General features: G+C 38.5%; 1 protein-coding gene across 1 annotated transcript; it reads left to right on the top strand.

Moving 5' to 3' along the window:
* The first annotated feature begins 4,078 nt into the window (after positions 1 to 4,078).
* On the top strand, positions 4,079 to 13,907 carry LOC133333584 (uncharacterized). The gene is made up of 2 exons (XM_061541892.1): positions 4,079 to 4,162; positions 13,182 to 13,907. The coding sequence occupies exons 1-2, from the start codon at positions 4,079 to 4,081 to the stop codon at positions 13,905 to 13,907; spliced, it is 810 nt and encodes a 269-aa protein (XP_061397876.1).
* Positions 13,908 to 14,296: the final 389 nt, after the last annotated feature.

The following is a 14,296-nucleotide window of genomic DNA, read 5'->3' as shown; positions in this document are numbered from 1 at the left end:
AGGTAAACCAACAACTTCCGCTCTTCCCCTTCTGCTACTCTCCCTCAACATTACCATTGGAATAGACCTTTAATTTTTGTGTGTATCTCTCTCTGTGTGTGTGTAATTTAATAGGTTTCTCAGGCCGTCGACTTGAATGAAGCCTTGAACCACAACATTCGCCACCATTTGAATTTGTACGAAGAATTCGCCAAGGATTCCTCCGCCGCCAAGTTCTCCGGTGATTTGAAGAAATTGATGAAAATCACCGAAGATGCTTTGAAAATCCAATCTGTCGAAGAGAAGGAAAACGCCATCAACAGTCTCCACACCCACTTCAATGCCGAATTCAACCATTGGATCGCCACCAAATTGGAAGAGACCGAAGTCAACGATGAAATCTCCGGTGCCCTTACCTTCTACCAACAGTTGTTGAAACAAAAATCCGCCCATGAAGCTGAAATCAAGAAGACCATTGCCACCTTGGAGGGTCTCTTGAAGGAGAAGGACTTGCAAAAGAAGGAAAAGGAATATCTCGGTTTGACCGAAACCTTCAGTCCTGCATTCGCTGCCTACTTGAAGGATAGCTCCTTGCCCACCCTCAACGATACCTTGGAGAAGACGGTCAAGTTCTTCGATGCCATTTTGGCTCAAAAGGAAGGTAAATTCGTTAAGGAAATTACCGATTTGAAGGCTCAGGTTCAAGGTGCCTTGGGTCCTAAGGCCACCATTGAGGATAAGAACCGTGTCTTGGCTGAAATCTCAAGTGGTAGCAACAAGGACTTGCACATCTATTTGACCAAGAAACAAATTGAATTGTCTTAAGAAGTTTGCGGAAAAATTCCAATGTGATTGATCGAGGCTAAGTTATTTATTACAACAACAAGAATTAAAAATACAACAAAAATAAAAAATAAAATCTAACAATTTTATAAAAAAAATAAGAACGGTCTTTCATGTGGGTATTGGTTCTGACACCAAAAAAGTCTTAGAATACTCAGGAGTTTTAGGTAATTCCTCAGGTCCCCGGAGGTGTCTTTTTTTCTATAGAGGTGCCCTGAGTTGTCTTTTTTTCTATAGAAAAAATTCCTCAGGTCCCCTGAGGTGTCTTTTTTATATAGAAAAAAATTCCTCAGGTCCCCTGAGGTGTCTTTTTTTCTATAGAAAAAAATTCCTCAGGTCCCCTGAGGTGTCTTTTTTTCTATAGAAAAAAAATCCTCAGGTCCCCTGAGGTGTCTTTTTTTTCTATAGAAAAAAATTCCTCAGGTCCCCTGAGGTGTCTTTTTTTCTATAGAAAAAAATTCCTCAGGTCCCCTGAGGTGTCTTTTTTTCTATAGAAAAAAATTCCTCAGGTCCCCTGAGGTGTCTTTTTTTCTATAGAAAAAAATTCCTCAGGTCCCCTGAGGTGTCTTTTTTTCTATAGAAAAAAATTCCTCAGGTCCCCTGAGGTGTCTTTTTTTCTATAGAAAAAAATTCCTCAGGTCCCCTGAGGTGTCTTTTTTTCTATAGAAAAAAATTCCTCAGGTCCCCTGAGGTGTCTTTTTTTCTATAGAAAAAAATTCCTCAGGTCCCCTGAGGTGTCTTTTTTTCTATAGAAAAAAATTCCTCAGGTCCCCTGAGGTCTGTTTTTTTCTATAGAAAAAAATTCCTCAGGTCCCCTGAGGTCTGTTTTTTCTATAGAAAAAAATCCTCAGGTCCCCTGATGTTTGTTTTTTTCTATAGAAAAAAATTCCTCAGGTCCCCTGAGGTCTGTATTTTCTATAGAAAAAAATTCGTCAGGTCCCCTGAGGTCTGTTTTTCTATAGAAAAAAATTCCTCAGGTCCCCTGAGGTATCTTTTTTCTATAGAAAAAAATTCCTCAGGTCCCCTGAGGTATCTTTTTTCTAAAGAAAAAAATTCCTCAGGTCCCCTGAGGTATCTTTTTTTTAAAGAAAAAAATTCCTCAGGTCCCCTGAGGTATCTTTTTTCTATAGAAAAAATTCCTCAGGTCCCCTGAGGTGTCTTTTTTTCTATAGAAAAAATTTCCTCAGGTCCCCTGAGGTGTCTTTTTTCTATAGAAAAAAATTCCTCAGGTCCGCTGAGGTGTCTTTTTTCTATAGAAAAAAAATCTGGTAATTATTTTTTCTGTGTACTTTGCATGTTTGCGTATTTTTTTGTGTCAGCAAAATAAACCACAACACCCCTGTACTTTATTTTTATTTTTGGGGATTTTTCGGAATTTTCGATTTAAAAACAAACAAATCAAAACAAAATAAACGCTAAACGATGATCGTTAAAAACAAATAACCAGGCGTTATGTACGTATCTACGTACATACATGCGTACATACATAGAACAACGACATTGATTGTTTTCTCGCGAAATCTCTCTCCCGGTTTCTCGCAATAAGTTGTTAAGAAAACCAAACGGCAAATGAAGTCTAGCTTAGCCCCCCATTGAGACCTCGCATATAAAAGCCTTTAAGATAAGCCGGTATTCAGTAGTTCCTAAAGTCACTTGCCGCACGCTTGGACAAGACTCCACTCCAAAAAAATGGCCAAATTATTGATTTTGACAGTATTCGCCTTCGCTGCCCTGGTTCAGGTAAACATTTTATATCACAAGAAAAAAAGGTCTTGAATTTTGAAAATAATTCTATTGTGATCCAATAGGTCTCGATGGCCATGAATTTGGCTGAAGCCTTGAACAATAACATCCGTGAGCAGTTGAAGTTGTACGACATGTTCGAGAAGCATGCTGATGCCGCTAAATATGCTGAGGAATTGAAAAAATTAATCGGTATCACCGAGGGTGCCTTGAAATCCGAATCCGCAGAGGAAAAGGAAAAAATCCTGAATACCATCCAAACGAACTTCTCCCCCGAATTCAATAAATGGATTGCCCTGAAATTGGAACATGCCGAAGTCAATGAAGACATCCATGGTGCCATCGTCTTCTACAGCTCTCTTTTGTCCAAACAGACAGCCTTCGAGGAGGACATCAAAAAGACTATTGCCACCTTGGAAAATATGTTACATGAAACCGATTTGAAAAAGAAGGAGAATGACTTCGTCGGTTTGACCAAAACATTCCGTCCTGAATTTGAAGCCTACCTCAAGGAAACCTCTTTGCCCTCCATCAATGAAGCCTTGCAAAAGACTGCCAAATTCTTCTCAACTTTATTGGAACAAAAGGAGGGTAAATTCGAAAAAGAAATTACCGATTTGAAGGCCATGGTTGAAGCTGCCTTGGCTGATGGTGTTTCTGTCGATGAAAAGAATCGCGTGCTGGGTGAAATTGCCGATACCAATAATCAAGAATTGAATATCTACTTGGCTAAGAAGAATATTGAATTGGCATGAATTTAAGCGAAGGAAATGGTGTTGTGATCGATTTTAGTTAGATCTACTATTTTTTTAATACAATAAATTAGGATTTTTTAAATAAAAAAATTAAGAAAAATATATTTTTCTTTCTGAGGTTCCATCATTGGGCTACGATTTTTTACAAACATTTTTTTCAGGGGCCTACATAAGTCGTGGACATGTTAAGTCCACAGAAAATGGCCTATACAAAGAGCGATTTTTTAGAAATATGTTTACAAGGGCCTTTGAAAGGCGTGAATTACTAAAAATATGTTTTCAAGGGAATATATGAGGGGTGGATAGTTAAAAATATTTTATAAGGCGTGGATTTTTTAAAATATGTTTTCAAGGGCCTATATGAAAGGGTCCACTTATTTTTAAAACATTTTCCTTTTAGAGTCGATAAATATTGGTCTCAGAAGCCACAGTTTTTCAGTAGTTGTCGTCATTTGTCCTCAAATGCTTCAGAGACATCTGGTGTCAGGTATGTGGCCTCCGAAGCACCGGCTATCACCTAACATGTCTCAGAAACCTCTATTATCGTGCAGATGGTCAGCAGAAACTACTACAAAGTATATCGCCATCAGATGCCACACAAAAGAATAGTCTATTGCAGAGCCATCTGTTATGAAATAAATGACTTACGAACCCTCTGCTATCGTGAAGATGGTCAGCAGAGACTACTACAAAGTATATTGCCATCAAAGGCAACTAAAATAGAGTAGTTTATCACAAAGCCATCTGTTATCAAATAGATGACCTACAAGACTCTTACTAAAAACTATTTGGCCTCAGAGTCATCTGCTGCCAAACAGCAGTCTAATCAATCCATTCCTAAGGTATAGCAAATATCAGAGTCATCTTTTATCAAATAGTTGGCCTCTGCAGGAGAACAGATTGGCTCCAGAGATCATTCCTAAAGACAAACAACCCGTAGAGGTCACCAATATGGTGTAACTTCCCTTGAGAGGCCTCTTCTATTGAGTAGTAAACTTCATAGACCTCTGTTGTAAGTGGCGGGCACTCAGAATCTACTAATATAGTGTTTCTTGTTGTAGAGGTCACTACTATCGTGTAGTTGGCGTAAAAAGCCTCTGGTATCAGGTAGCTGGCTTCGAGAGGCCACTAACATGAATACTGCTATTAGAGGTCGTTACTACAGAGTGGCTGGCCATCAGATGCCTCCAGAATAGAGTAGCTGGTCTCATAGCACTCTGATATAAAATAACTGGCTTAGGAGGATCTTATTAATGATTAGCTGATCTCAGAGACATCTGCTGTCAAGTAGCTGTTATCAGAAACTGCTATTATATGGTAACTGACTCTCAGATGCTATATAATAAAGCAGCTGGATCCCAGAGGCACCTACTAAAGAGTAGCTGTCTCTAAGATCCTACTACAATGGATTATCTGGCCCCCAGAAGTCCCCCCTATAACATGGCTGGGCACCAGATGTCATTAATATAGTGTCAGAGCTCTCCAATATCAATCAACTTGGCTAGGAGGCAATTACTAATGAGTGTCTGACCTCAGAGACATCTGCTGCAAAGTAGATGATCTCAGAAGTGACTACATTGGACTATGTGGGATTATAAGCATTTGTTATCAAGTAGGTGGCCACTAGATTTCACTAAAGTCGATTCGCTTGACTCGAAACCGTTTTTTTTTATTAAACAGCTGGCGTAGGAGGCCATTATTAAAAGGTAGCTGACCTCACAGGCATCTGCAGTCAAGTAACTGAAACAACTACTTTATGGTAGCTGGCACTCAGATGACTCTATAAAAGCAGCTGGACACCAGATACACTTATTGTAGAGTGGCTGCCTCAGAAGCCAATACACTGGACTTAGAGGCATCTAGAACTGATGAATAGCATATACGATTACTACAGAAAAGCTGCCGCTCAGAAGCCAATACAATGAAGTACCTGGCCTCTGAAGCATCTGATATCACTGACGTCAGAAACTCCACTATATGGTATGGCAGAAGTCTTTACAATAGAGTACCTTGCTTCAGAGACGAATATTAAAGTATAACTGGTCTCTACTAAAGAAGAATTGTTGCGTAGGCTTCTATGGACTAGATTACTTTAGAAGCCATTATAATAGAGCATCGGATATGTAGAGATCACTTCATTAGAGTGGCTGAGCTCTAGAGGCCACTACAATAGAGCAGCTGACCTCCAGAGGCCACTATATTAGAGTATTTAGCCTCTGACGCTTCTGTTTGCCTGTAGTTGACCTATGAGATCACTGCTAAAGAGTAGCTTGATTCAGAGTACTGAAGATTAGCTGATCATTAGAGGCCACTACCACTGAGTAGGTGGGTGCTAATGAGTACTGTGCTTTAGAGATTACTTCTACGGACTAGATGGCCTCAGAAACTCTTGCAATATAGCTGTTGACCTCCAGAGGCTGCTACTATGAAGTAAGTGGAAAGTAGAGGTCAGCTATCCTATTGTAGTGGCAATAGAGTAGCTGACCTATAGAGGCCACTACAGTAGAGTAACTGGCCTCATATACTTCTGATCTCTACTAGTTGACCTCAGATACCAGATACTGCTATAGAGTACCTTACTCCAGAGGCGGCATATGGTAGCCGGAATTCAAATGCCGTTACAATAAAACAGCTGGATACCAGCGACCTTTATTAATTAGAAATTGCACCTCTGAGACCACTACAATGGAATAGCAGACCTTCAGAGGCCACTGCTGTTGAGTAGTTAAACTAAGAGGCATTTGTCATAAAGTAGCAGGCCCTCAGAGGCTATTAACAAACTCTTGCATGCCTCAGAGGCCTCTACTATAGAGTAACTGACCTCAGAAGATTCTGCTATTAAGTAGCTAGATACCAGAGGCCATCACGTGGATGTCCTTAGATACATCTGTTATAAAGTATCGGATCCTGGAAAAAACTGCAATATTGTAGCCGACATCCAGAGACTTCGACAGTAGAGCAGATGTTACTATTATAAATTATATGGCGACAATATGGTAACTGAGTACTAGAGGCCACTGCTGTTGAGTAAGTGACAATTAGAGGTCACTACAATGAAATAGAGACCACTGCTATGGAGTTGTTGGCACTAGAGCTATCTCTAGAAACCAATAAAGTATGGCAATAGAGCAGCTGGATAACAGAGACAATTATTAAAGGGAAATTTCAAATCTGAGGTTACTCGTAATGGAATAGCAGTCCTTCAGAGGTCACTACAATGGTATAGCAGTCCCTCAGAGGCCACTACAATGGAATATCAACCCTTCAGAGGCCACTGCTGTTGAATAGTTTGCCTAACAAACCTCAGCTATCAACTAGCTGGCCCTCACGGGCTATTAATAAATTCTTGCTTGCCTCAGAGGCCTCTACTATAGAGTAGCTGACCTCACAAGCCTCTGCTTTAAAGTAGTAACTGATAGCTGAGCTGGTCCTCTGATGCCATTGTTATAGAGTAGATGGCCTTGGAGGCCGCTGTTATAGATTATAAGCACCAGAGGCCACTGCTATGGAGGAGATGGCTTTAGAGGTCACTAAAAATCGAGTCTCTTGTTAGAAAAAATATCCAAATCGAAAAATTATTTACAAAAATATTTTTAAAAAATCCCCACTTTCGTACAGACCTTTTTTAAAATTGTGTTTTGTTTTGCCGAATACCTGGCCTTTTGGTTTTTGTTTTCTTTTCTGTTTCATAATATGTAGTCCAATTTAAGTTGTTTATTTACTCTCTATCCTGAAATTCTATTAAATTTATTACCCCACAGATATTGAGAATAACCAATCCGAACTTGAAAAAATTCCCCAACAAAATAACTTAATTAGCCTCAGCATAATCCGATCACGTATATAAGCGTTTCATTTCTAGCCAGACCCATTGATGTTGAAGAGGGGCCGAGTTGCCTAGAGCCATTGCCATTATTTTTTAATTAATTATCAGTTCTAGAACATACTAATTAAAAAACAACAACAAATTATTACTATTATTATTGTTCGGACGACTTCACAAAGAAGTTTGCTAAGCAGTACGACAATGTGACAATTATTTTGCAAAATCGTCATCAAATAACGTTGAGTCATTCATCAATTGGAAGGGGGAGAAGGAGATTATGGAGATATTTTTTTAATACCTCTACTCCCCTCCTCTCTCTCTCGTTCCAGCATCAACTGATTACTTATTCTCATCCGAAAATAAATTGCATACATTTTGTTTAAATTTATCATCTTTGCTCTGATTTCGAATTAGTTTATCAGAATCTCGATCTATAGGTAGCTATTAATGATTAAAAAACAAAAAAGAACAGGTGATATAAAAAGCAAACGAGACAAATATTATTGTCTGTGTTAATGCCACTTGGTTATTGTGTTAAGCGAACAACAAGTGGGACTACTAATCAAGCAACTTATAATAAAGTTCATAATTTCGATACCCTACACTTAGAAGTATACACAGTATGGGTTGAGGGTTTGACTTAGCAAATAAAAAAGAACCGAGTAACCTGTAACCATAGGACACTAAGTGATCTCTAGAGGCCTCTGATTGATTAGATTGGCCAAATGAGGTCACTACTTAAGCGCAAGTGGCCGCAGAATACCAAGAATATGTCCTTCAGCTTTGCCTGGTTTTACAGGCTTCTGCTACCACGTGTAGTTGAACAAACGAGGCCACTATCAAAAAGTAAATGGCCAATAGAGGTCATTCCTACACCATAATAGGCCACTAGATGCAACTAATATAAAGTATCTGATCATACAGACATCTGATATTAAATAGCTGACCGAGAATACCATTACTAAAGGGTAGTTGACCCCCAGAGGCATCTGGTGTCAAGTAGCTTAACCCAAAAAACCACTAATATATGGTAACATACATTAAAAGGAATCTACAGTAGAGTAGATACCCCTACTAAACAGTAGCTGCCCCTCAGAGGCCTCTACAATGAAATAGCTAACCTCAGAGTATTTGATATTATAAATTTGACCGCCAGATGCCACTAAAAACAGTTGCTCAACTCAGAAACATCTTTCATTAAGTAGACAGATGTCTCTGAGGTCAGCAGCAGCTCGAAATCCACTGCGATATTGTAGCTGACACTACGAGGACTCTACAATAGAACAGCTGTACACTAGAGACCATTACTAAAGACCTGTCAGAGGCGATTACAATAGTGTAGATGCACCTCAGAGGCCACTACTATTTATTAGGTGGCAAAAGAGACTCTGCTATCAAACAGCTGGGCTAGAGACCTCTACTGTAGAGTAGCTGGCCTCATAAGCTGACCTAAGGCCTTAGATGGGACTATTGAAGATTAGTTGCCATTAGAGGTCTCGTATAAATAATAGTTGGTCGTAGAGATAGTTTCTATGGATTAGATGATATCAAAGGCCTTTAAAATAGAGTATCTGACATCTAGAGGCCGCTACAATATTGGTACTGGCCTCAGATGTTTCTGATATCGAGTAGCTGGCCTCAGAGACCAATACTATGGAGAAGCAGATTCACAGATGCCATTGCAATAGAGTAGCTTACTTTAGAAGTAACTACAAAAAAGTACTTTGTATCTGATTCTAGCTTCTCTGGATTAGAGTACTTCAGCGGTCAATATAAACTGAGTATCTAAACTCCAGAGATCATTACAATTGAGTTCCAGAGCCCACATTAATAGATTAAATGGCCTCAAATGCTCAATACTATGGAGAAGCATATGCCTTTACAATATGGTAGCTTGCTTTAGAAGCGATTGCGAAAAAATAGCTGGTCTCAGAGGCGACTATTGAAGAGTCGCTGGCACCTGATGATACTGCCACATAATATTTGCCACGTAAAAATTACTTCTGTGGTTTAGATGACCTCATATACCATTATAATACAATATCTGACACCTAGAGGACACTAGAATAGAGTTGCTGTTGTCAGATGGTTCTGCTATCAAGTAGCTGGGCTTAGGGACCAACACTATATAGAAGTATATTCACAGATGGTTTAAAATAGAGTAACTTGGTTCAGAGATGACTACCAAAGGGAAGGTGGGGCCGTTATGATAGAGATTTGATCATCAGAGGCCACTAAAATAGAATAGATGACCTCAAAAGACCAATACAGTAGATTAGCTTGCTTCAGAGGCGATTACTAAAGCTAGTCTCAGAGGCGAGATTACTACACATCATATGTATATGTTCACTCCATCAAAAGGCCACTAGGCCATTATAATAAAGACTTCTAGAGGATATTATAATACAGTAGCTCCTTGAGGCCATATAATAAAGTAGCTGGCCTCAGATGCTTTTACATCAAGTAATTGACCTCGGCTGCCACAAATGTAGTATAGCAGATGCTAAGAGGCCTTTACAATAGAGTAGCTGATCTCAGAGGAGATTATTTAGATGTAGCTGGCAACAGAGGTTTTAATGATGAATAGTTGGGCAGCAGAGATGACTTATATGAACCAAATTACTTAGAAGACAATTAAAATATAGTATCTTACACCTAGAGGCCGCTACAACAGATTAGCTGCATGCTTTTGTCTTTAATTAGTTGGCCTCGAGGACCAAAGTTATAGAATAGCGGATCTTTACAATATAGTAAGTGGCCTCAAAGGCTGCAACCATTGGTTAGCTGATCTACAGATGCCAAAACGACTGAGTATGTGGCTTCAGAACCGACTACTAAAGAATAGCTAGACCTTACATATGACTTCTACGAACTAGATGAACTCACATCACCTTGTAATAGAGTATCTGAAATGTACAGACCTCTAGAATAGAGTAACTGGTCTCAGATGATTTTGCCATCCAATAGTTGGCCTCAGAGACCAGTACTGTAGAGTAGGTGATCATCAGATGACTTTACAATAGGGTGGCGGATCTTCCGAGGCCTTTGCAGTATATTAGCTGGCCTAAAGAGTAGATATCAACCCTTACGATACAGTAAGTGATAACCAGAGGTCGCTACAATAGTGGATCTTGCCTTAGATGCCACTACTAAAGAGTAGATTTTCTCAGATTCCACAAAAAACAGAGTGATCAACTTCAGAGGCCACCATAATAACTTATCTGGCCACTACAACAGTGGAGCTTGTCTCATAGGTCACAACTATAGAGTAGTTGTCCACCAAGTCACAGCAACCTATTTACTAACTTCAGGGACCACTACAATAGTGTATGTGGACACCAGAGGTCACTACAAGTGTTGAACTGGCCTCAGATGCCAGTCATTGATCTCAGAGACTTTTACAACAGCTGTCCGTAAGAGGTCACTGCAAGAGAGTGACTACTTTCAGATGCCACGACAATAACTTATATGACCACCAGCGTCTACCAGAAACGAGTAGATTTCCTTAGAGGTCATACCTATAGAATAGCTAACCTCATAGATTTCTACAATATACTAGCTGGCTAGCAGAGTTCAAAGCTACAAAGTAGTTGTACCCAGGGGTTGCTATTAATTTGAAACTTGTCTCAGAGATCACTACTTTTTAGTATGTTGGCACAAAAGCCCACAACCATAGTGAAGCTGGCCCTCAGAGGCCATTAAATGCAATATCTGACCAACAGAGGTCACAGCTATAAAGTAGTTATACAAAGGGGTCGCTATTAATTTGAAATTTCTCTCAAAGACCACTACTTATTATTAGGTCGGTACAAGAGCCCACACACATAGTGTAGCTGGCCCACAGAGGCCATTAAATACAATATCTGGCCAACAGAGGTTTCTGCAATAATACTGGTACCCACTGCTATGGAATAGATGGTCACCAGAGTCAACTAAAATACAGTATCTGATCTATGAACCCTCTGCTTTCAAGTAGCTAGCCAGCAGAGGTCATTACTTAAAGACCACTAGAGGGCATTACTATAGAATATATATAGTACTCCGCTATATTAAAGTAGCTGGTGTCCAGAGGACACTACTGTCCACTGTAACTGCTGTACAGTGGCCATTGTATTAGAGTAATTGACTTCAAAGGCAACCTCTGTAGAGTTGCTTTGCTTTAAAAGCCTTTACAATAGAGTAGCTGGCCCTAAGAGGTCATTGCTATTAATTGTCGTGTATAAAGGTCACTACTACAAAGTAGATGGCCTCAGTGATGATTATGATAGTGTGAATGACATCTGAGAAGACTACTATAGGGTGTATGACCTCCATAGGCATGCCGCAAATATAAAGGAGTTGGTCTCCAGAGGGCACTGCAGCCAAGTAGGTGATATGTAGAGGTCACTATTACATCAGTGCCCGCCAGAGGTCTCTGCTATAGAGGGCTGGCTACCAGATGTCTGCTTTCAAGTAGCTAGCCATCAGAGGTCATTACTTAAATGCAGTTGATCTCAGAGACCACTAGAGGGTATTACTATAGAATATATAGCCTCGTACTCTGCTATATTAGAGTAGCTGGTGTCCAGAGGACAATACAATAGAGTAACAGCTGTAAAGTGGCCATTACATTAGAGTAATTGACTTCAAAGGTAACCTCAGTAGAGTTGCTGGCTATGGAAGAATTTAGGTGCAGTGCCATAGGGCACTGCAGCCAAGTAGGTGATATGTAGAGGTCACTATTACATCAGTGACCGCCAGAGGTCTCTGCTATAGAGGGCTGGCTACCAGATGTCATTACGATAGCGTAGGAGACAACCAGAGGTCACAATTTAATATTAATTTTCTTCAAAAAAATTTGCTCTAAGATGGCTTCAGTGTAGCTCATCTATGACTCCACTAATTTCCGATTTTTATTTTCTAGACATCGGATTTAATAAAAAAATTCACACACAACACAAGTTTGCGAACTTTCACTTTACGTTAGGTTAACTCAAAATTTTGCAACTATATGCACTAAAGTGTTAACTAATAGAAAATGTATTGTCTGATAAGTTCATATATACTTAGTATATATACATACCTACATACATATATGTAGGTAGGTACAAATATATTGTCTATGTGAAATGTCATATTGCGTGTACGGGCTCACCTTGCTAATTATATGATGGCAAAAAAAAAAATATCTTAGCGATTATTTGTGCTTATTCATGATCTTTGGTTATGACGACAGATTTTTTTCGCAAACACTTAACAAAATTTGATTGAGAGAAATAAAATTAATAAATAATATTTTATAAGGGTCAAGACGTGGATTTTGAAAAATATTTTTAAGGGACCAATATAAGACGTGGATAAAAATTTAAAAATATTTTTAAGGGACCAATATAAGGCGTGGATAAAAATTTAAAAACATTCTTCAGTCAAATATATATAAGCGTGGATTTTTAAAAAATATTTTTTCAGTCAAATATATATAAGCGTGGATTTATTAAAAATATTTTTTCAGTCATCCAAAATAGGCGTGGATTTATTAAAAATATTTTTTCAGTCATCCAAAATAGGCGTGGATTTATTAAAAATATTTTTTCAGTCAAATGATATTTGGTATTGAGTATATGTTTTACTGGCATACTTTTAGGAGCTGATTTTTTATTAATATTTATTTATGTTATTATTTTCTAAAATATATATTTTTTCATAAAACTATTAATAAAATTGTATTTAGAGTTTTCAAAATATCCATCACTCCACTGAATATAAATCATACACACAATGGTTTTTCTGAAATCGTCATTTGATTTTTCATTTATATATTGGATTGAATATTTCTGTAGTCAAAGCTTTGTATATAAACGCACATAATATTGAGGCGACACGCAATCTGTCGGGCAGTATACCAAAGTGAACAATAAATTTCGAAAAAAAAAATCCGAAGCCAAAATGAAATTTTCATTTCAAATATTAATCGTGATTTTATTTATAAAACAAAGGGTAAATAGATAACAGGATATAGACGAGGAAAATTAAAGGATACCAAATTTTGTCAACAGCTTTCAGAAATACCACCCGTCGCCCCCATCGATGAGGAGGAACACACAAATGGCCGCCTGCAACACTACCTCATGCGTTTCGATATTATTGCGAAAAGTTTCAAAACGGAATATTTACCGGAGTTGGAAAAATTGAAATCGCTATTTGCAAGCACCTTGGCCAAGGATTCGGTAAAGGAGAAGATTGCACTACTCGATACCTACAATGATAATTTGAATTCCCAATTTGCCGACTACCTACAATCCGAATTGGATAAACAATATATTAACGAGGATATTCTCATTCATCGCTGGTATGTCCAAGAGATACTGCCCGAACTGAATGACCATTTGGCCAAGGAGGCCCAGAGTTTTTTGGATAAAATTCAGGAGGCCCATAAAATCCACAGTCTTGATGAAAAATTTGAATTCTATACCAAGGCAGCGGAAAGTATTGCTGATGATCTATGGGATTATTTAAATGAAAATCCGGAACCACCTCCGGTGTTGAATGCCCATTTGAAATTTTTCCAAGAATATTTGGAGTATCTGCTGCAACAAGGTGTTGTGGGGACATTTGAAAAGGATATCAGGAGTCTTTTGAAGGAGGTGCAAAATGCTTTGGCATCTAAAGATAATGCGGAAAAGTTGCGGGTTGTCGATATATTCGATGAGGTATCTAGTAAATTTGGTAGTTTTCTCAATGAAAAGGTGCTGGAATATGAAATTTTCAAATTTGGAGAGTGAATAAAGTGAGGAGAGAGGAAATGAAAAAGGAATGAAACTTAAAGTTTGGAACTTTATTTAAAAATTTTTCATCGAGGAGGTCAAAAAGTGAAAAGGCGTGAATTTTTTTAAACATTTTTTTGAGTGAAATTTTTGTAAAATTTGTTAAGGCTCCATTAAGAGGGCCCTATATTTTTTTAAGTTCTAATTTTAAGCCTGATTCATAATGGGGCCTGCCTTAACGACCCCTACCATAGACTATAAAGTGCAGGGCCTCCAAAGGTTAATACAAAGCAGTAACGTACTTCGTATGTCACCGGAGGACACTACAGTAAAATAGCTGACATATAGAGGTCACTACTATATCAGAAACCAAAAGAGGTCTCTGCTATAGACTGCTGGCTACCAGA

This window comes from Musca vetustissima, unplaced genomic scaffold, assembly GCF_032173495.1.
Source record: "Musca vetustissima isolate MV318-11 ecotype Yass unplaced genomic scaffold, APGP_CSIRO_Mvet_v1 utg136917, whole genome shotgun sequence".
NCBI classification, from domain to species: Eukaryota; Metazoa; Arthropoda; class Insecta; order Diptera; family Muscidae; genus Musca; species Musca vetustissima.
This window is presented reverse-complemented; position numbering and strand designations above follow the sequence as displayed.

Bases quoted from the DNA above. Each gene is read 5' to 3' on its own strand.
- LOC133333584 (XM_061541892.1), top strand. From the start codon at position 4,079: ATGACCTACAAGACTCTTACTAAAAACTATTTGGCCTCAGAGTCATCT. The intron at 4,163-13,181 runs GTATAGCAAATA...TTTTGTCAACAG, and splicing joins CTAATCAATCCATTCCTAAG to CTTTCAGAAATACCACCCGT.